A 21,961-nucleotide genomic window follows, 5' to 3' on the forward strand; every position below is an offset into this window, starting at 1 on the left:
CCATCTCCTAGGGAAGGAATCCTGGACTGTGTCAATGAAGAGAGGCGATTGAACCCCACTATGTAGACACATAGCCACTTCTCTCTACTCTTGACTATGGGTGCAATGTGACCTTGACTTCCTTACTACGATGGACGGTAACCTCGGATTGTGAGCTGACTCACAATCTTCCTCTCTTCCTCGAAGTTGAAATTGATTTTTTTGGTCCTGGTATTTATCACACAGAAAGCATACACCATATGCAGTTTCTACTCACATAAAACAGCGAAGGCTCTGGTAGGTAACAATGCTATTTAGATAGCGGAGGAACGCATTATAGCTTCATCAGGAAATTGCAGAATGAACCGTTCTTGATGAACAGGGCTGCCATGACATCAAACGCCATCAAAGACTCAGCAGTATTACCACTTCCTCTAATATATATGGGATCATACGCAGGAGGTACCCAAAGAAGAGCCATTGTGTGTGTGTGTGTGTCTGCAAACACACGCATATATACACAGATATGCACACATGCACACATATGCACCCACCTTCCTCCTGAGCACTCTTAGGTAGAGAAGGCTGGAACTGACACTCTCCGGCATCTACACAGTTCATATAGTCCAAGCTAGAAATAGATTCTGTGGCCAGCGTGTCTCTGCCATTGGAACTGAGGTTTTTCTTTCAGTATCATTGTTCTAGAATAATTTCTTACTAAGCCTTAATAACGACAGTTGATTGACTCTTAGAGGGTCTCATCAACTTAGAATCTTTGAAAGGAAGAATTTGAAAATAGACCACTCAATGTTCCCCAAGTAGGATGCATTTGGGGTTTTATTTTCAGATCATAAAATGACCTTGGCATGGATCATATTCTTATTAGCATGTGTGCCCTTTCTCAGACATTTTCCTTTGCTGGTAGGCACAACTGATGGAGAAGTCACCAACACAGAGGTCAGGAGTCACAAGGCAGGGTGACAGGGAAAACCACAGAAATACCTCCCCAGGATTCCTGAGAATCATAGCCTTCTAAGCCTGTGTTCACCCATCTTGAGGCTTCCAAAGTCTTTTGCCAGGCTGCCTCCTGCCTTTGGGAGTGTTTGCAGGGTCCAGAGAAATCCCTTCCCTTCCCTGACTATCAGAGAAAAATTCAAGCAAGGTCCTGGTTAGAGGATGGAGTACAAGGAACTGGGAAGGGGCACAGCATGAGAGAACATGACTTCAGCAGATCCAAGTGTCTGCAGGTTCGTGCCAGGCTCAGCGATTCTACCTCCCTGATACGTGAACTCTGCTGGTCTCTGTGTAGCGCTCCCACGTGCCCGGGGCCACCCCCTTCATCTGTGCCCCAGTTGAGCCACAACCTAGGGGGCTGGGTTTCTCTCCTAGAAATGTGGTTGGTCCTTTTCTCCCAGAGTTCCTGCTGGTGTGTCCCTTGCCTCAGGTTCTGAGAACAGAGGGTTTCACTGGTGTTTTCTCAAAGATCACCTACGAGGGAGCTCAAATCCAGGTCTTTTACTTGCTGGGGGATGGGGTGCATGATATCGTCTCTGCTGTTTTATTTTTTGCCTATTTTTAGTACCAGACAGAACTGTCCTACCTGCAAATATCTGGTCTGTGGCCGATTCAGAAGAAATACATTATACATCATCATGTTTTAAGAAACGATCCTCCATTTTTTCCCCCTCAGTGACAATGGGAAACGGTCTGATGCCAAGCCCTCTGCCCCCTGATCCTCTTCCTGAGCTAGAGGCCAACTGTGTGAGAGCCGCATGAGAAGCAGGTAGCAGCTGATGCTCCCAGGTGCCCTTGCATTTCAAAGCCCATCTCGTGAGGGCCAAGACAAAAACAGCAACTTTGAGTTTGTAGCTGAGGTCAGGGGATACGGTGAGGCCCAGAGGACAGTCCCAAGTTCATCCCACAGCTCAGGGAGGCAGAGGAGGGGGCAGGAGAAGGACCTGTTCCTTCTGGCTGGCTGGGAGCAGGGGTATGAGAGTCCTATGTCCACTCTCCAGGGCTCAGGGTCAGATGTCACGGGAGGGAGGGAAATTCTGCCTCATCCAGTTTCCCTGGAGGTTAGAGAGACTCTGCTGGCCTAGGAGGATGGAGGAAAAGAGGTCCTCTATCCTTTCCAAAGAAAGTTCCAGAGGCCTTAGAAGGGTTCTCTAAACACCAAATCACCTCTCATGTGACCTGGAGACTTAGCGACTTGTGAGGATGAGTTGGTTCCCGTAAGAAACTTAGTTCTGACTCCAGCATGTTCTTTTGCCAACCCTTTTCAAGAAAAGTCCAGACAGCAAGTCTTTAGGGAGACTTAATCTGGGGAGGGGGGGTCCACAACAACTGGCCAATGTACTAAGAGAAGTATCAAGTCAAGAAGCAGAGGCGGTAGCGATGGCAATGTGGACCTCTTGGCGTCCTCGCCTGGGATGCCCTTGGGAAGGGCCACATCACATCTGTCTCCTGGTGAGCCTGTATGCATGAGACCTGCTCAATGGACCAGGAGGGAAGCATCTGTGTACAGCCAGGGCAGAGAGCACTTACCTCCATCAGCCGTGGAGAAACTCTGTGGAGACAAAAGCAGGACAGAGTGTCACTGTTGCGTGTGTGGCGTATCCCAACCCCCAGCCCCGGACACAGAGCCAGAACTCAGCAGGCAGCAGGCAAGGCCCAAGCTTGCTTTTCTCTTTTCTTCTGGGGTCAGTTAAGGATGTGCCCTTCTCAGCTTCCACTGAATGTCAATCAATTTGTTGAGTATAATTCCAATCATCCAGCAACTCTTCTGAGTTGTGTTGGAGATGCTATGTTAGAAAAGCCCCGGCCTGAACTTAATTGTATACAGCTTTTTGTTTTGTTTTGTTTTTTGTTTTTTGTTATCACAGAGGCAGGAGGCTGAAAATGGGGTTTTGAGAAATCAGGGCCTCTCTGGTATTACCATATAGAAACGTTTGTTTTCACCTGGGGGAATTCCATGCATCTACACGGTGTGTGTTGGGATTCCCGCCCACTTGCTACAGGTCTCCTCTCGCCCTCTCCTAAAGGGAATACTTAAAGGCAAATTCTGACTAAACCCACGCAGGGTCTTCTAATCTGCTTAAAAGGGGCTGAGTTTATAATTCTGGGACCAATCTGAAGACTTTTCAGACATTTGAGAGATAAGGAGTGGGGACTTCAGTAAATAAACAGGATTAATCCAACAGTCTTGTCCCCATGCCTCCCAACAAAGATGGGCTGTTCAGCTGCTGGGATGGACCCTGTTCCTGCCACTTCTGCCCTCTTTTCAGGGTAGGGTTCAGATTTCTCTGGCTACAGTTTAGCCCCGTGGTTCTCAATCTGTGGGCTGTGAACTCTTTGGGGGTGTGTGTGTCACATATCAGACATTCTGCATATCAGATATTTATATTACAATTCATAACAGTAGCAAAACTACAGTTATGAATAGCAATGAAATGATTTTGTGGTTGGAGGGTCGCCACACCACGAGGAACTGTATTAAAGGGTCGCAGCATTAAGAAGGTTGAGAACCACTATTGTATCTGCTTCTCTAGGGGGCTGGCCCCTCCACCCCTGTGATTTAGAGAAACACTGCTTTTCTTTCTTCACCTTCTGCAAGTCCTTGAAGGATTTCTCTGTCTCCTTCAGTTTCTCGAGGATGATCTGCTCTTTGGCAGATATCTGGGACTCTTCACTTTCGAGCGCTTGTATTTCCTGCTCCAGCCTGGAAGACACACAAACAGAGGACAAGATGCTTTATTGTCCTGCCGTCCAGAGGCAAGGAAGTAGCCACCTTTTTGCTGAGCAACCTGTACCTCCCACTGCTCACTACCCTGAAAAACCAGGCCAAGGTTTTTCCATTACGGAGCATCCTGTGCTTCCAGCTTTGCTGTCAGGGAGACACTGACCCAAGAGAAACAACCCAGGACTGCCTCCATTGCTTCAGGGCCGTCACTCGGCAACATGTTTGGTGTCTATCCATTGCCCCGGTGATGTGTACATTTCTTTTTCAGAGGTATACTGGGTTCACACAGCTCAGGACATACAATCGGAAGGAAACAGCTTCAGATTTTCCTAGCTGTTTCAGATTTCAGAAAAATGCCTCTTTTCTTTGGATGGTCCAAGGGCAAAAGACCAAAGGGCAAAAGGCTAGTGTTCCTCAAAGGAAATATATTGCTAAGAAGTGGTGAGTGACCAGAACCTTGGGCTTGCAGTCTCTCCCTCTCGGACCACTACTGCCCAAACCAGACACAATGGATGGGACAGATGTAGCTGCCCCCAAGTGTTTGGGTAGTTTTTTAGTTGTAACAACTATCTGTATATTTTCAGAAAGGGAACTTTTAGCATTGCTACTAGACTCTGAGACTATTCTAGAAGAGCAGCTATGGCTATGCTTGTGGGAAAAGCTCATCATTCGTATTCTCCCAATATAATGACAGGAATAATGATGAGCTTTTGAGTCCTTGTTCACTGTTCCAAGAACTAATTCACATGGCGTGATGGCTATTCTTGCTTGTCACCTTGACTACATCTAGAATGAACTGCAAGCCAGAAATGGAGGGCACACCTGGGAGAGATTTTTTTTGCCTGGTTTGAAGTGGGTGAATCCATTTCTAGTCCGGACCCTTGAGGCAGGAAGACACACACCTTTGATCTGGATCTTGAGGAGGGAAGACACCCCCTTAATCTGCACCGTACCTTTTTCTGGGAGTCTATATCAGGACACAGAAGAAGGAAGCTTTTGATCTTTGCCTACTTTCCCTTGCTAGCAATCCGTTCCTTCACTGGTGTTAGAGTCTTCTTCGTCTGGACCCCAGCATTTGCTGAAGACTAGTAGTGATATCTAGCTTGGTGAACTAAGCATCTACTGGATTCTTGAACTTTCTGTTTACACCAACCACTGATCAGCTAGACTGCAACCTATAAGCCATTCCAATAAATTCCCTTTATATATAAATGAATATATAAGTTCTGTTACTCTAGAGAACCCTGACTAATACATATGGGTTATTTCATTTAACCTTCACAATAACTTTATGAGTAGAGAACTTCATTTTAGAGATGAGATCATCAAGGTCTTGTATGGTTGGTTGAATAACTATTTCAGAGCTTTGAAACAAGAATGCAAGCCAGGAGGTCCAACACCAGCCCCCTACTCCCAATCACTGTCCTAACTCTTACTGCATTGGTTCTACAGCCTCACATAGTTCTTGTTCAAAAACACTACATATATTGGAATAGTGGGCCAATGTCGTATTGTAACCAGGTCATGGTGTGTTATGCGGAGATAGAAACCTTCTGTCTAAAAGACTACGCTCCTGGCCCTCTTAATGCTTTGGTCTGAATTTTTAGTTCATTCATTTATCTATTGGTCATTCACTCATCCATTTTTCCGTTAGTCATTGCTCACGGCCATCACGGAAGCTTTGCTGTAGTTGACACCTGACTAGGTAGATCTCCCTTGCTCTCTTCCTCTCTACTGTCTCAGCTCTCCTGGGTATATTAGGTTACCAAGTATATTAGATTCACACTTAAACTGAAGAGTTCAGGGTGAGATTCCTGAGAGGCAAGGGACATCAGGGCACAGGCATGAACTGATTGGGGCGAGACTGTGCAGTAACCTCGACCTCCCCCACCCCATGCAAGAAATGCTCATTCTTCAAATGACCACAGTATCAGACACACTCAGCAGTCTACTCAGTAAAAGTAGGAACCATGCAACTTACAGGACCCCAAAGTATCCTGCCTCCCAGTGCCACCTGACCCCCTCTGTCACTGTCATGCTCGGTTCCCTTCGTGCTCACCTCACATACCAAGTCTGTGTTTGCTCTGCTGTGCTACACTTCTCTCTGGTCACTCACCCCATACCTAGAACCATTCTTGAAGTCTCAGTTTAGGTGATCCTGTCCCTCCGGTTTCCAGAGAGTCACTTGTAGGGGTGACTTCCCTGTCCCTTCAGCTTCCAGAGAGTCACTTGTAGGGGTGACTTCCCCTTTTCTGTACCCCTTTCTGTTGTCTTGTCTTGTTCGTTCTAAAACAGGGTCTCGGGATTCCAGACTATCCTCAAACTCCTACTGACTCTGCCATGTATAATAAACCGTGCCTGGTTTATTGTATATGGAACCCAAGGCTTTACAAATGCTAGACGAATGCTGTTCCAATTAAGAACATCCTTAGTCCCATCCCTGCATCTCTCTTAACCTGTTACTCTTATTTATCAGCCTTCTTACCAAATCTACTGCAGGCTATAGTAACAGGTTTTAATTTTTCTTTTCTTTTCCTTTCTTTTCTTCCTTCCTCCCTTCCTTTCTTTCCCTCCATTATTATTATTATTATTATTATTATTATTATTATTATTATTATTATTATTATTATTATTATTATTGAGACAGGGTTTCTCTGTGTAGCCCTGACTGACCTGGGACTCGCTCTGTAGACCAGGCTGACCTCAAACTCACAGAGATCCACCTGCCTCTGCCTCCTGAGTGCTGGGATTAAAGGCGTGCACCACCACCATCCGATTTAGCAGCAATTTTCTACTGAGATGACTTTTTCCTCCTGGAAGAAGGCTGAAACATCACGTTCTGGTTGTTTATAACTCCAGGGGATAAGCACTGGTGTTGCTGACATCTAGCAACTGGAGGCCGGAGATGCTAACAAACACCTTACAATGCACCAACAGTCCCTGCAGAGGAGAATGATCTATCCCCCATATCTATATGGGATATAGATATCCCATATGATCTATCCCCCATATCTATATGGGATATAGATATCCCCATATCTATCCCCCATATCTATATGGGATATAGATATCCCCATATCTATCTGGGGGATAGAATGTTGCTATCCCCCAGATAGCAACAGGCATCACGAATTTCCCCACCCAAATCAACAATTTATCAAGGTGAGGAGGGACACACATTCTCAATGTACAGACATCTCATGAATGAATATGAAAGCTGAACCAGGCTGCACAAAAGCTGAGATGAGCTAATCAGAACTCCTGAGACCAGGGAAAATTCTCCGGCAAGGATTGGGTAGGGAGGCTGAGTGTGGGCTAAATTCACATAGCATCCAAATGAGAGGGGCTGAATGACGCAGAGGTTTGAATGCAGATGTGAAACTCATTTGCTGCCCCAAATGCTCAGCAAAATCTTCTGCATACGTCTCTGTGAATTATTCTAGGGAGGAATGGATAAAAAAAACGGGAGAGCGGAGCTGGAACAACACAAGGGACAGCTGAAGCAGCAATGTAATTTCCGGGTCAGGGATCTCTTAGACAGGGTGCACGGAACTAGTGGCCAGGTGACTTCCAAGCTTTCACCGAAATCTCAAATGAGAGGATCTCAGCAGACGCCTCAGATATTAGCCTTTAAAATAGCCTTCCCTTTGGGGACGGCAGAGATAGCTCAGTGGCTAAGAGCATGTGCTGCTCTTTCAGAGGACCTGAGTTCAAGTACCAGCACCGTGTCAGGTGATTCACAACTGCCTGTAACTCTAACTTCAGGGGATTTGTTGCCCTCTTCTGGACTCCATGGGCATTACACTTAAACATGCACATACCCACAATGCACATACCCACAATGCACATACATACAAATGTGTGTGTGTGTGTGTGTGTGTGTGTGTGTGTGTGTCTGTGTGTGTATCCCTCCCTCTCATCTTTGTTCCTCCCTAGTAAGAACAACTACTTCCCTGAACCACTAACGTTGCTCTTAGCCACTAACTTGCTTTCCTTCTCCTTGACTCTGAGTTTAGCCATGTGAGATGTGTTGGCTAATGACATTAGTGCAAACAAGACAAAAGTACAAACAGAGGCTTGGGTAGGTTTGCTTGTGCTTGGCTTCTTGTTCCTCTTGGCTAAAGCCAAGAGACGACTAGATAACCTTGGTCTCAGAACAGATCTGAGTTTTGCCCATGGTAGAAAAGCCTGTAACCTAGAGCCACTTGGCAGAGCCCAGCTTGCTGAAGAGTCGGAAAGAATAAACAACTTCAAGCTTCAGACAATGAGAGTGAGGCAGGTTGTTTTTGTTTGTGAGAGACAGTTTCTTCATGCAGCCCTTGCCAGAACTCCGAATGTAGGCCTGTTCAGCCTCTAACTCACAGACATCTGCCTACCATTGCTTTTCTGTCTGCCTCTGCTTCTACCTCTCAAGTACTGGGATTAAAGCCTTGCATCTCATCCCTGTCTTTTGTTTTGTTTTGATAGGGTCTTGCTACTGTAGCTGGTTGGCCTTGAATTTATAATTCTCCTCTGAGTGCCGGGATTACAGGTGGGTGGAGTTTGTTACATTGCACTATTGTAGTAAAAATTGAAACCAGTCAAATACAAGTGTGCATAAAATCTTGTTTATATTCTAATATACCCCGATAATGTATATCGCAATTATATTTAACATATATGCATTTATACTTCAGGGATATATTTACTTATTGAATACTACCTAAGACTGAAAGATTAAAAAGATCTTAAGTTATCTTCCTGTTCCCCCCAAATCTGAATTGTAAGTAGGTTACCCTTTAATGACGATTAAGACTGAAAAAAAAATAGGAAAATATCAGTCACTGGGATATAGATTATTTTAATTTTGTTGTTCTAAATTTCAGTATCTGCTCCACTTAAAATCTAGTGTGGTTGAGCACATAGTTCAGTGTTAGACTGTTTGCATTGCATACTCAAAATCCTGGCTTTGCTCCCCAACCAGACTGCTCAGTGTGTAAAGGTGCTTGTCTCCAAGTTTGGCAACCTGAGTTCAATCCTTGGGATCCACACAGTAGGGGAGAACTGACTCCTGCAAGTTATACTCTGACTTTCTTTCTTTCTTTCTTTCTTTCTTTCTTTCTTTCTTTCTTTCTTTCTTTCTTTTTTGTTTTTGTTTTTGTTTTTCGAGATAGGGTTTCTCTGTAGCTTTGGAGCCTGTCATGGAACTTGCTCTTGTAGACCAGGTTGGTCTCGAACTCACAGAGATCCGCCTGCCTCTGCCTCCTGAGTGCTGGGATTAAAGGTGTGCGCCACCGTTGCCTGGCTTGTCCTCTGACTTTTGTGTATCCATTGTGAGACACATGTTCCTACTCCCCCAAACACACATACACACAAAGCAAATAAATAATAACATAATAAAAAATTACATATTACTTATCTAACTCGATTGCCTGGTTTAGATGCTCCTGAGAACTCATGCTGAGAAGACAGTCTCTCACAGAGGGTGGGATAAACAGGACCTCAGCTTCTTGGTGTCAAGTCAAAGGGTTAAAATAGTGTTCTCTAATAGCTATGTATCTACAAACCCAAGTGGAAGCGGATACTTCAAGGGATCATAAAACAAACCAAAATTGTGTTAAATAAAGGTACAGGGAAGGTGGGGAGGAGGAGGGATGTCCCTGGGGAGCTTCCATCCAGGGCAGTAGCCCCAGGCAGTTGAGACTTCTCTGTGACCTGGTGACCACAGCCTGGCTTGCATCTCCACAGCCTGCCCCTGCTCTTTCGGTTTCAGAAAGAGCTGTATGGTTCAGATGCTAAAGATTTGGGTCGTGATACCGTGCTGTGTAACCGAGAAGGAAGAGAGAGAGAGGGAAACAGCGAAACTAAACCTTGGTGATACCAACCGAGTTTTACCCCAAATGTAAGGACGAGAGGGAATGGGAGCCTATGTCAGCCTAAGCAAGCCAGGTCTGAGAAGCTGAGTTTCCTTATAAAATACCTGTGACTTTGGGCCAGGTTCTAAGGCCCCCATCTCGCTCCTACAAACCCGAGTCTCAGGACTCGGGAAGATGGCAAGAAACAGTGTCTTGAGGTTCAGTGTCTTGCTGCTTTGTAGTTTCACGACTGAAACCTAACTCAGCTTCCAGGTGCCGAGCAGCTATTGCTGTGCTAAAAATAACAAATGGGCAGAAATGTAATTTATACGCAAGGTTAATCAAGGCTCCACAGGCTGCGACAGGTACGCAACAGCCTTCGACCGGCCGACTCGGTTCCTTCTGAGCACAGAGTACTGTAAGAACACAGGGCAGCCACGGAGAGCTAACACAGGAGATGGTTTGGGTCCCGGCTAAAGGGGCTTGTAAAATGTATCACTGCCCCCAGCATCCTCCAGCTCATGCAGGAGATGGTTTGGATCACCGCTAAAGGGGCTTGTAAAATGTATCACTGCCCCCAGCATCCTCCTGGAAGAGCACAGAGGACCTCTGACTCTGCGTAGGACATCTATCATCGCTTGTTTAAATTCTTTCACGCATTTGTCTATCTAGCTTTATGCAAATACTTTCTCTGTACCAGGCAATGTGCTGAGCACCAGGGACGGAAGATAAATCAAGCCCAGAGTCTGTTCGTGAATGCTCTCAGTGAAGCAATGTGATTTATCTACACAGACACACACTAAAGACTGGAAGGGCAACATAAGGAGCAATGTGTTGAGGCTGTGTGTGGTAAAACCCCAAGTTGTCTGCCCGGCATCATTCCTTCTTACTTCACTAAAGCCTATGTTGTTGGGGAGAGTAACAAGTCCAGATGAAGTGTACATACCACAGCTTTCAGGGTAGCTAACAGCAGCCATGGGACAGTTTGTGTGGACAACATAGGCACCAAAGTGTGCATGTGTATGAGTGTGTGTGTATGTATGTATGTATGTGTGTGCGTGTATGTGTGTGTATGTGTGCGTGCGTGTGTATGTATGTATGTGTGTGTGCGTGTGTGTATGTATGTGTGTGCGCGTGTGTGTGCGTGTATGCGCGTGTGTGTATGTATGTATGCGTGTGTGCATGTGTGTGTGTGTGCATGCGTGCGTGTGTGTGTGTGTGTTTGTGTGTGTGTGTTAGGGGCAGAGAACTTCCGGAAAAGCTCTGTAAGAGCCAAAGTGTTGCTCTCAGTGGCACACACCTTGCTTCCCTCTTTCTCTTACAGGTTACCTCATGGGGGAGAGTCATAGCAGTTCCCCGTGACTGCCTGACACCCACGACAAGCTCAGTGACTTTCAATATACAGTAGCTTCCATAGCCACAGGTCAGTCGCCTGACATGGCGGGCATCAGGCAAACATCAGACCGTTTGTCAGAGTTCTGCTCCCTCCTAGAGGCTCTAGGGGAGCATCCTTTCCTCCTTTTTCTCTCCCTCAGGCCATCTGCAGCTCTTGATTCATGGACCTTTGCCTCCGTCTTTGAAGTTCATGCCTCGTCTCTTTATTTCTCTGCTGTAGCCCACCCTATGATTCTGCTCTGCTTCTTGGTTTACTTGATGTGGTTTGGATAGTGTGCTCCCCACCAGTAATGAATGTGCCTGGCCCTTGCTGTAGCAATGCTAAGGTAGTGAAATTTTTAAAAGATGGATCCTTTGGCTGGGCAGTGGTTGTGCAAACCTTTAATCCTAGTACTTGGGAGGTAGAGGCAGGCAGATCTCTGTGAGTTTGAGGCCAGCCAGTTCCAGGACAGACTACAAAGCTACAAAGCTATACAGAGAAATTATGTCTCAAAAAAAAAAAAAAGATGGATCCTTCTGGAAGATGTTTGACCATGGAGGGAGCTGGAGCTACCCTTCAAAGGGGTTGATGTAGTTCTTAGGGTTCCCACTTAATTCCTGCAGCATGCTATAGAAATAGCTAGTTTCTTTTTTTTGTTTGTTTGTTTCAGCTATCTTAAGAATGTGTTATTTTTTTTAATTTTCAAATTGATTTTATTGAGCTATACATTTTCTCTGCTCCCCTCCCTTTCTTTCCTCTCCCCCTCTATCCTCCCCCATGGTCCTCATGCTCCCAATTTACTCAGGAGATCTTGTCCTGTAGATTAGATCCATGTATGTCTCTCTTAGGGTCTTCATTGTTGTCTAGGTTCTCTGGGATTGTGAACTGTAGGCTGGTTTCCTTTGCTTTATGTTTTACAATGACTTATGAGTGAGTACATATGATATTTGACTTTCTGGCTCTGGGTTACCTCACTCAATACGATGTTTTCTAGTTCCGTCCATTTGCCTGCAAATTTCAAGGTGTCATTTTTTTTTTTCCTGCTGTATACCACATTTTCCTTATCCAATCTTCAGCCGAGGGGCATTTAGGCTGTTTCCAGATTCTGGCTAAGACAAAAAATGCTGATATGAACATCTGGCCTTGCATGGCCTTTTCAGCCCCACCGGCTCTCTCTAGTTGCACACCGCAGTACGGAGACACCCCACCATTCCTATCCACAGCCCAACAGCTCACTGTGCCGTTCTGTTTCCTTTTCCCTCCCCTCAAAATACCTAGATTTCAAGGGTCTGCTGAAAATCAGCCTTACTTCAAGATGCAGACAAGGAGAGAAGAAGGGAAAGGCTGGTCAGTATGGATACTCAGCTTGCCTTCCCATGATCCTCTAGTTTTTGCTTCCCATGATCCTCTGCTACATCTTTTTTTTTTTAAAAAGATTTATTTATTTATTGGTTATATACAGCATGTTTTCCTGCACACCAGAAGAGGGCATCAGATTCTATTACAGATGGTTGTGAGCCACCATGTGGTTTCTGGGAATTGAACTCAGGACCTCTGGAGAAGCAGTTAGTGCTCTTAACCTCTGAGCCATCTCTCCAGCCCCCTTCTGATTTACACAGAAGCCAAGACATGGTTACTGTTTCTGAGTGTCTTTCAGTTGGACCCCAAAGAGAACAATCTTATAAAAAACTTGGTTTCTGGGGCTGAGAGATTGCTCAGTGCTTAGGAAACCACCCTGCTCTTTCAGAGGATTCTAATTTCGTTACCGCACCCACAGCAGGTGGGTGATAACCACCTGTAGTTCCAGCTCTGAGAGCGCTGACACCCTCTTCCAATCTCTGGGCACAAACACATTCATGTGCACAGGCACGCACACACGCACACATACACACACTAAAAATTAAATCTAAAAATGACGCAATAATCTTACAGAATGACATACAAAAGGGTACTGGTACATCTGCATCAGAGCTGTTACAACGTTATTGATCAAGAAAGAAAACAAAGCACACCTAAACTGATAAGGAACCCTTCCAAACCCTGAACTCATAGGAAACCGAGGTCCAGGGAACCGATTATACATGGCAGAACACAGATATGGATTGAGGTGGGGTATGAGGTGGTGGGTAGAGGAAAGACCCAGGGGCAGGGAGATGTCCAGGCTCCTTCACGGAGAGAACTCTGTACCAACTGTGGCTGAAGGTAAGCAAATAGCAAAGAAACGCCCGTGAAATCTCCAGGAGCCTAAGTATATTCTGGAGCGAGCAAGGACTCTCCTACAGGGCTGTAACCCAGAATAATCTTGACAGCGGATGGAGCCTTTCCGATCTTCCCCACTCCTGAGGGACATACAGGCGTGTTCCACACTGCTGCCCAGTTGACACGAGTGTGACTTTCAACAGGCACTTACAGAATGAAAGCTGACGCTGCCGGGCTAGCCGAATTCACCGGCACCCTGCTACAGAGGCGCAGCTTTACAGCTGAGCAGTCAAGTGAGGTGCCTGTCTGCCCAGCCTGCCAAAACGAGAGCCACAGGAAGAGCTGCTCAGAGGAGCAGGCTCCCCTGCGCCCCCCCCCCCCCCCCCCGCCCTTATGTGTCCAGCATAAGTAAAAGCTGCAAAGGAAGAGTGTCAGTTGCTAAGTTCCTATTCTTCCCTGCTTCACGGCAACTCAATCCCCAGGGCTGAGCAGGGTGTACAGCCACACAGGATAAAGCCCACTGTGTTGGCTAGTCATGTCAACCTGACACAAGATAGAGTTATCAGAAAGGTGGGAAACTTTTTACGGCGGAGAGCCCAGCCCGCTGTAGGTGATGCCATCCCTGGGCTGGTGGTCCTGGGTTCTGTCAGAAAGCAGGCTGAGCAAGCCATGGGGTCAAGTCAGTAAACAGCACCTCTCCATGGCCTCTGCATCATCCTGCCTCCAAGTTCTTGCCTTGCTTGAGTTCCTGTCCTGACTTCCTTCAGTGATGAACAACAATATGGAAGTATAAGCCAAATAAACACTTTCCTCCACAACTTACTTTTGGATATGGTGTTTTACTATAGCAACAGAAACCCTAGCTAAGACACCTTCCTCAGCATCCTTTGTAGCCACATGTAGCCTGTTCTGACCAAAGGGAAGTAAGCGAAAGTATCGTAGGGTAGCTTCTAGAACCTTCCTCAGTCCTTGCTTCTTTAGCCTTCCTTTACCCTTCTGCCTGAAATGCATCTGAGGAGATAAAGCTTTAAGTACCATTTTCCACACATAGGACAAGGGTCCCCTTGACAGTTAAGAGAGGTGACATGGGTCCCTGACTAACTCCCAGAGGACACCCCCAGATGACTCGTGGCTATGTGTCCCCAGGAGGGAGAAATAAACCTCATGTTTAAGTCACTGTCTTTGTAGCTGACTGTCACACAAATCTACATCTTATCCCAATATGGGAGCCCACAGTCTTGAATCCATTCTCTCTTGACTAAAGGTCAGAGAATTCAAACCTATTCTTGCTCCTCAAGGCTCAAGGATGAACGACATCTTGTTTGACCCAAGGGTGTCTTACTCCTCAGAGGCCAGACGGCAGGACGTTTGAATTAGGGCATAGTTACTAGGTGTTTTTGTGATATAAGGAGGTAATTAGGCTCCCTTGTTCGTTACATCATTGGTAAGGAAGTCTTTTGCCCTCTCTTTTAGATTGGGATGTATTAGGGCTGTGAGCAATAAGCTTGGGCCAGTTGCTGTATTCAGAAGACTCTGTCTCCTGCCTTTTGTCTATTACTTTCCTCAGTCCTCAGAAACACGTGGACAAGTCGGCTGGTCCTGACATACCAATTGATACAGAGCACATATATTGCCGAATTTTGAGTGAATGCCTAGCAGTTTTCCAAAATTTGGGGCTGAGATAGTGAGAACTCAGAGCCCTAACAGTGACTCAGCAGAAGGGCGGGGGAAAGCAAGACTTAATTCATTACTGTTAATCAACCTTTGTCACTAAGACTTGGCTGGAGCTGTGCCCCACATTGCTGCAGTAAAAGTCTCAGCAGGGGATCTCAGCTGACCACAACCACAGCATCTTTTTACGTCACTGGCTATGAACTGAACGTCACCAGGATGAGCCTTAAGCGCTGACCCTGCAGTGTGGCATCTTAATCACCTCATACAAAAGCCGCTGGTGACTTTGAGGTTCTGATTCTACCCTAGAAGTCAAACACAGATCGATATGCGTCTCCGAGGTGACTGTAGAAACAGAAGCAGAGGTAGAGGGCAGATGTGAATTTTGTCTCTCTAGGATTTTCCATTTTCCTCAGTCCCTTTTCCCTTAAACAATTTCCAGTTCATCTAGCGAGAAAATAGTTCTCTGGGCTTCCCTGTGGGTCTGGTAAAACTTGTGATCAGGGGGTCCAGCTCCCTGGCTGAGGAGTAGAAGCTACGTAACCAAAACCCATGCGGTACCCTGTGATTCCAGCATTCAGCTGAGGAGGCAGAAAGATCCAGAGTTCAGGGTTGGTCCCATGAGGTGGTGCTTGCCTTTAATTTCAGCACTGGGGAGGCAGAGGCAGGAGGATCTCTGTGAGTTTGAGGCCAGCCTGGTCTATAGACAGAGAGTTCCAGGACAGCCAAGGCTACACAGAGAAACCCTGTCTCAAAAAACAAAACAAAACAAAGTTCAGGGCCAGCCTCAGTTTACCGTGAATCTGAGGTCAGACTGAGCTATGTGAGACTCTGTCTCAAAACAAGCAAACGAACCAATCTAACTGACCTAGGCCAACTATGTTGTTAGCCAGAAATAGGTTTGTTTGTTTGTTTTTAAAAAGCAAGAGCCAAGAATAGAGAAAATCATGAGTCCAATCAACCCCTCTGTAAGGTTCTATTAATTTCTGCTGCCTGCAGCCCCAGATTTTCTGAGACCCCATTCACTGACCCCAGCTTTTGCTCTAACAGTATCTACTGTGTAGACTCACATCTCACTCTGACTTACTATTTCTCTGTTTCTGTATCATAGATAGAATGCTGGGAAAAATACTGTTTGTTTTCACCAAGTAGGTAGCTACCATATCCCTTTTCCACATTCCAGGAAGATGCACATGCGTTTCTATGACACTCCCCAAATATTTGCCATTTGTGACTGCCATCCACGAGGAGACCACTTCCTTTCATTCCCATGAGTGTATCAGTGGGTCGTGTGGCACTTCATAATGAATAATGTTCAGGGCCCTTAAATAAACCGGATTTCCATTAGTCCTTGCGAGAGAACAGGGTCCTCCCTCGACTGCAAGGTGGCAGTGGAAACTTGGGCCCGTTTCACTTCTCCCACGTCACCCCTCAGATGAGAACACGACCGAGAAGAGAAAGGTCCCTCTGAGAATTCCAAATGTCCAGGTCATATCCTGGCCGGGCTTCACTGCCTCCTTCCCAGATCCAATGACTTCCTCCGCTGGATGCTCACACCTTCCAGGCTCTGCTCCAACCTCGCCCACACCCTCTGAGCTCCTGTGACACTGAGGGTGGTGGGAAAGCCAGGACTCCCCACTCTCAGCCTGGCCTTGCCCCCTATCCCAGTGACTGCAAAGCCCCTCTTCCGGATCTCTCCAGGTGTAGCGGCTCATGGCCGCCTCTCTATCCACCTCCTTCACCTCCTTCACCTTCTTCACCTCCTTCACCTCCTTCACCTTCTTCACCTTCTTTGCCCTCCCTTCCTTTCGTTCCCACTGAACCTGCTCTCAGTAATGCCCATGCCATCCCAACAGTCTAGCAGATCTTCATGGCCTTTTCCCTTTGTTTGTTTAGTTAGTAATGTTTGGGATCAAATCCAGGATTTTATGCATGCTAGGCAGGCTCTCTACCACTGAACTGAATGCCATGCTGTGGATTTCTTTTCCTTTCTTCTTTCTTTCTTTCTTTCTTTTTTTTTTTTTTGTTTTTTGTTTTTTTTTTGTTTCTCGAGACAGGGGTTCTCTGTAGTTTTGGAGCCTGTCCTGGAACTAGCTCTTGTAGACCAGGCTGGTCTCGAACTTACAGAGATCCGCCTGCCTCTGTCTCTCGAGTGCTGGGATTAAAGATGTGCACCACCACCACCTGGCTTCCTTCCTTCCTTTCTTTCTTTCTTTCTTTCTTTCTTTCTTTCTTTCTTTCTTTCTTTCTTTCGTGGCCCAGGTTGGCTTGCAATTTGCTATGTTTATGATAGACTCTAATTAATAGTCATCCTGCCTCAGTTTCCCAAGTACTCAGGTTACAGTACTCAGATTTCCCTCAGTAGTCCCAACCTTTCTTGTTTTTTTTTTAATTAATTTTTTTCTGAGACAGCGTCTCATTAAGAATCCTTGTCTGGCCTGGAATTCTTTACATAGACCAGGGTGGTCTCAAACTCATAGAGACCCTCCTGCATCTACCTCTTGAGTACTGGGTTTAAAGGCATCCAATCTTCATTTTTAAATATACTGGTGATGACCCTTCTCTTCAAGGGGGCAGGTCCCACTTCTCTCCTGTGCATTGTATATGTTTGTGTATAGAAGGGTACCCAGGTGTGTGCAGGTCTTAGGTTGATGCCAAGTGTCTTCTATAGCCCTTTTACTTGATTCTTTGAGACAGGATCTCTCACCGAAACTGGAGCTCTCTGATTTGACAAATTGGCTGACCGGCAAGCCCCAGAGATCCTCCTATCTCTGCCTCCCCAGTGCTGAGATTGGTTACTGGTGAGCGTTACCATACCTGACTTTCCCAGACCAAGGTATCAATCTCAGGACCTCATGTTTTCCCAGCGAGGCCTTTACCAGCTGAGCCCTCTGCTCAGCACCCGCCCCTCACCTGCTTCTCTTTAGGGCGCATTTGGTCCACTGCTTGCTCGACATTGGAAACTGGCTGATCATGGCTGGCCTTGGGTTGTATCCTTCCTGCCTACATGCTGATGCCCTCCCTAATCCATGTTCTCAGCACCACTCCAGACCTCCAGCCTTGTGGACAACTGCTTTTTAAATCCTCTAGATAGCAGGGTGGTGGTGGTGGGGCACACCTTCAATCCCAGCACTCGACAGGCAGCAGCAGGTGGATCTCTGTGAGTTCAAGGCCAGCCTAGTCTACAAGAGCTAGTTCCAGGACAGCTAGGATTGTTACACAGAAAAAAATCCTGTCTTGAAAAACAACAACAACAAGAACAAAGATCCTCTAGTTGCTCCATCCATAAACACTTCAAACTCAACCCAAGAAAGACCAGTCTCGTCTCCTTCAAGCTCTCTACTCTGTAGCATTTTGGTTTTAGCTCCGTTGCCAGCACCAGGACAATCCACTCAGCCTAAGACACCCTGGATGTTCTGTTGACCTCCGACTTGCTGTTCCTTGTCAATCGCTACAACGATACAAATGGTCCATAACTTACAACGGAGTCACCCAAGAAATCCACCATGCTACATATAACCTCCCGGACAGAACAACTTAGCAACCCAATCTACTGCACAGAACCGGTTGTGTTCAGCCCCCGGAACTCCATGGTTACTGGGAGCCATATCGATTGCCACTGCCCAGCATCTAAGAGAGATTATCATGTGTGACTAGCTTGGGAAAAGTGAAAAGTTAAAATCCAAAGCATAGTTTCTGCTGGTGTGCACCCCTTCAGGGTCACCATGAAGTAGAAAGACTGTGGACAGAAGCATTGTATATCAGGGCGCGTGCATGCACGCTTGCACACACACACACACACACACACACACAAATATGAATATATAATGAGTCAGTTTGTTCCACAGCTCTTCCATCCCGTCTTCTCTGCAACCCTAATGAAGACTGCCTCCCTAAATGCCTCTAACAACCTGCCAACCAATCTGCCTGGCCACACAGCCCCAGCACCCTCAAATCCATAACAGGTCGAACCAGTCCCTCTGTCTGGACTCCTTTCCTGCGTTCCTCTGTCTGGACTGCCTTTGCGCTCTCCTCTCTGGGCTCGCTCTTTCCGAGTCCACTCAAGTTTTGCCTCCTTCCACAAGTCCTCCTTGGACATGGCCTCTTTGCTGCTTTATCTCACTCCTACCCGCTGGATTTTCATCCCTCGCTCATGGATCTGTGACTCCCTCCCCCCAGGAGTCAGCAAAGAGTTGGAGGATCATTGCCACCCCTTCTCTTGCTTTGACTATGGCTTCTAGCATTTCACTAGCCTTGCAGAAGACGTGGAACGGATCCATTCCCTGACAGTTCCCCATGAATGCTAATTGGACACCTGATTTTCAGGAATGCATAAATGGTTCTCAAGCAGACACAGCCTCTAGACGGAACCCGTGCTTCGTTTTCTTCTGTAGAAAACGGCTCTGGAAAGAACAAACTCAAAATAGTGACACTTCCGGGTTAGTTGAAAAAAATTAATTAAGAATCTGTCTGCTTGTGGGATAATGCGAAAGGGAACCGGAATATTTCCTGTGATTTTCATTTCTTTCAGAAAGATTTTTTTTTTTTTTTTAAGTAAATGTATGCCCGTGTATCTGCCTGTGGGTTTGTGCATTTAAGTGCTGGTGCCTGTGGAGCCCAGGGGCATCAGATCCCCTGGAGCTGTAGTTAATGGCAGGTGTGAGCCCGTGCATGAGATGGGTTCTGAGGATTAAACTCCGGTCCTTTGTAAGAGCAGTGTGTGCGCTCTTAACTGCTGAGCCGCATCTCTAGCCCCTGCTTTTTCTTTCAGATACCTCCAATATATAATTTCATCTGACTGCAGGTATGTGTGTCTTTACATGTGTAATCAACTTTTCTTTATTCCCTCTGGGATCACCTAAATCAAAGCATAAAGGCGAGGCGACCCGAGAAGCGGGCACTGGGCCAGTGTGGTGAGAGTGTGGCATGTACTTCATTTGGCCCCATGATTCTCTTTCATTCATGTGCCATAGAGGAAGCAACTGGGCTCCTAGACCAGGTTGTGAGAACTGTTCACGTGGTACATTCTTCTCTTCCAAACCCCTGTTTACTCACTGTTTGTGTCTAAATTCAGCACTCCACGTTAGCTCTCCCGCTGATTCAGAATTTCCCATTATGGTGTGTGCGTGTGTGTATGTGTGTTAATCCAGATAGCTTCATCAACACATCTTCAGCTGCTATATATATTAGAAGTCACTCTTGGGGAGAAAAGCAGTGCTTTCAAGACTCCAAAGTTAAAGACTGACTTGGGACTGGAGGGCATAGTTGCTCTTCCAGAGGACCCAAATTCAACCCTAGCACCCATAAGGTGGTTCACAACCATCTCTAACTCCAATCCCAAGAGATCTAAAACCCTTGTCTGGTCTCTGTGGGCACGCACATGTGGTAAACATTCACACACACACACAAACATATATACACACACACACATTTAAATAACAATTATTTTAAAATGTGAATTTAAAAAAGATCCATGGGAAGAAATGATTATTTAGAGTCCAACACAAGCGGTGGTGAAAATAGTTAACATTCTCTGAATATTTCACAAGCTAAGCAGCACAGGAATGACAGACACGGTTCAGTGTTTTACCAGTGTAGCCCACTCTTGACTGAGGATGAGCTGAGGCCGCGAGAGACTGAACAGCTATGAGGGTCACCCATCGGATGCAGAGCTGGGTTTGCTAGAGCCTTGAAAATCAACCGCCACTCAACACAACCCCGTTTACGAAGAAGAAATGAAGCATTCCTGCCCTAACGGCTTTCAGTACCTCCTCACTTCAGGACAGAATTGGCTCTTTCTAACACCTGAAACAGTGAGAGCTGTGCTGGTTGAGGAGGGAGAGGATTGAAACCTCTACCCACACCATCTCTTGCCCCGGCTTGGCTGTTCCTTGGAACAGAACTAGAATCTGGGTACCACTCCCTCTTGAAAACAGCATCTCATGTGCTATGGCTGCCTCCACAATGCCGGGAAGAGCGTTCATCCACAGGCAGAGCTCACACTCTACTGCAGAAAGAGGGTTTGAGAAAGGAGCCCTTTCCTCCCATGGCCACCTGCACCATGAGCATCCTTGAACTGCCTAACCAGCTACCAAAGGACAAACAGGGAGGATGTCAGCCATTCAGACGGTAGAGAAGGTTCATTGAACCTGAGGCTCAGAAAATGGCCACAGTAGGGGGTGGAGGGAGGAGAAAGGAGGCTAGGTAAATCCAAAGAGACTTCCCTGAAGGAAACTTCGTCAGAGCTCTCCGGTGTTTCCAGCCATGTTTTTGGGGCTTGCCATCACCAGGTGGCAGCTCCTTTTCAGTGGAGAAGTTTTGTCTCTCCGCTGGGACAATTCCAGAGTTATTCTAAGAGTTCCTGCACAGAGCAGATCAAGCCAATCAGGAAGCTACCCCGAATGGGCTCAGCCCAGCGGGTTGTTTCCCACTTGGACACTTCCTGGCATTGTTCTCTGGCTTGTTCTCAGAGGCAAGGAGCTGGGCCCTGCCCCTTCCTCTCAGAAGCTGGGGGCTGTGGTCAGGCCCGTGGCCCAGCTGTGGGTTGCCCTATGTGAGGCTCACAAGACACCTGGCGGGGGCGGGGGGGGGGGGTGCCCAGGTGAGCGAAGCTGAATACAGCATGGAGAACACTTGTAAAGTAGGGGGCACTGGTATTTGGAGAGAGAAGTCGAAAATGATCAGTGCCATTCGTCAATCTTTACCAAGAGAGTGACGAGCTAGAGGCAGGGGTTGCTGCTGGGTCTCGACATGGGGGAACACATCCTCTCAAGAGGAAGGTGTGCTAACGGTTGTTAGCAGAGCTGACAGCCTAGTTAGGAAGTGCTGGGGGACTGTGTCTCTGTTAGGGTTTCTATTGTAGCAATGAAATGCCCAGACCAAAGCAACTTGGGGAGGAAAGGGTTTATACAGCTTACATTTCTGTATCACTCTTCATCACAGAAGGAAGTCAGGACAAAAACTTAAACAGGGCAGGAAACTGGAGGCGGAGCTGATGCAGAGGCCAAGGAGGGTGCTGTTTATTGACTTGCTCCTTATGGCTTGAACAACTTGCTTTCTTTAGAACCCAGGATCATCAACCCGGGGTGCACAACCCACATTGATCTGACCCTCCCACATCAATCATCAATCAAGAAAATGTATCATGGGCTTTACCTACAGGTC

At 46.6% G+C, this 21,961-nt stretch overlaps 1 protein-coding gene across 5 annotated transcripts in view; it reads right to left on the reverse strand.

Annotated features, from left to right (window-relative positions):
• The window catches only part of Palm2akap2 (PALM2 and AKAP2 fusion), a 459,281-nt gene that overhangs the window by 198,722 nt on the left and 238,598 nt on the right, over positions 1-21,961 (reverse strand). For all 5 annotated transcript variants that reach the window (XM_048420463.3, XM_085677115.2, XM_085677116.2 and 2 more), the window contains 2 exons: positions 3,583-3,697; positions 2,524-2,545 (listed from right to left, as the gene is read on the reverse strand). In XM_048420463.3, coding sequence (XP_048276420.3) covers positions 2,524-2,545; positions 3,583-3,697 — 137 coding nt within the window. The remainder of the gene's footprint in view (positions 1-2,523; positions 2,546-3,582; positions 3,698-21,961) is intronic.

This window comes from Myodes glareolus, chromosome 16 (genome assembly GCF_982192425.1).
Source record: "Myodes glareolus chromosome 16, mMyoGla1.1, whole genome shotgun sequence".
Taxonomy (NCBI): Eukaryota; Metazoa; Chordata; class Mammalia; order Rodentia; family Cricetidae; genus Myodes; species Myodes glareolus.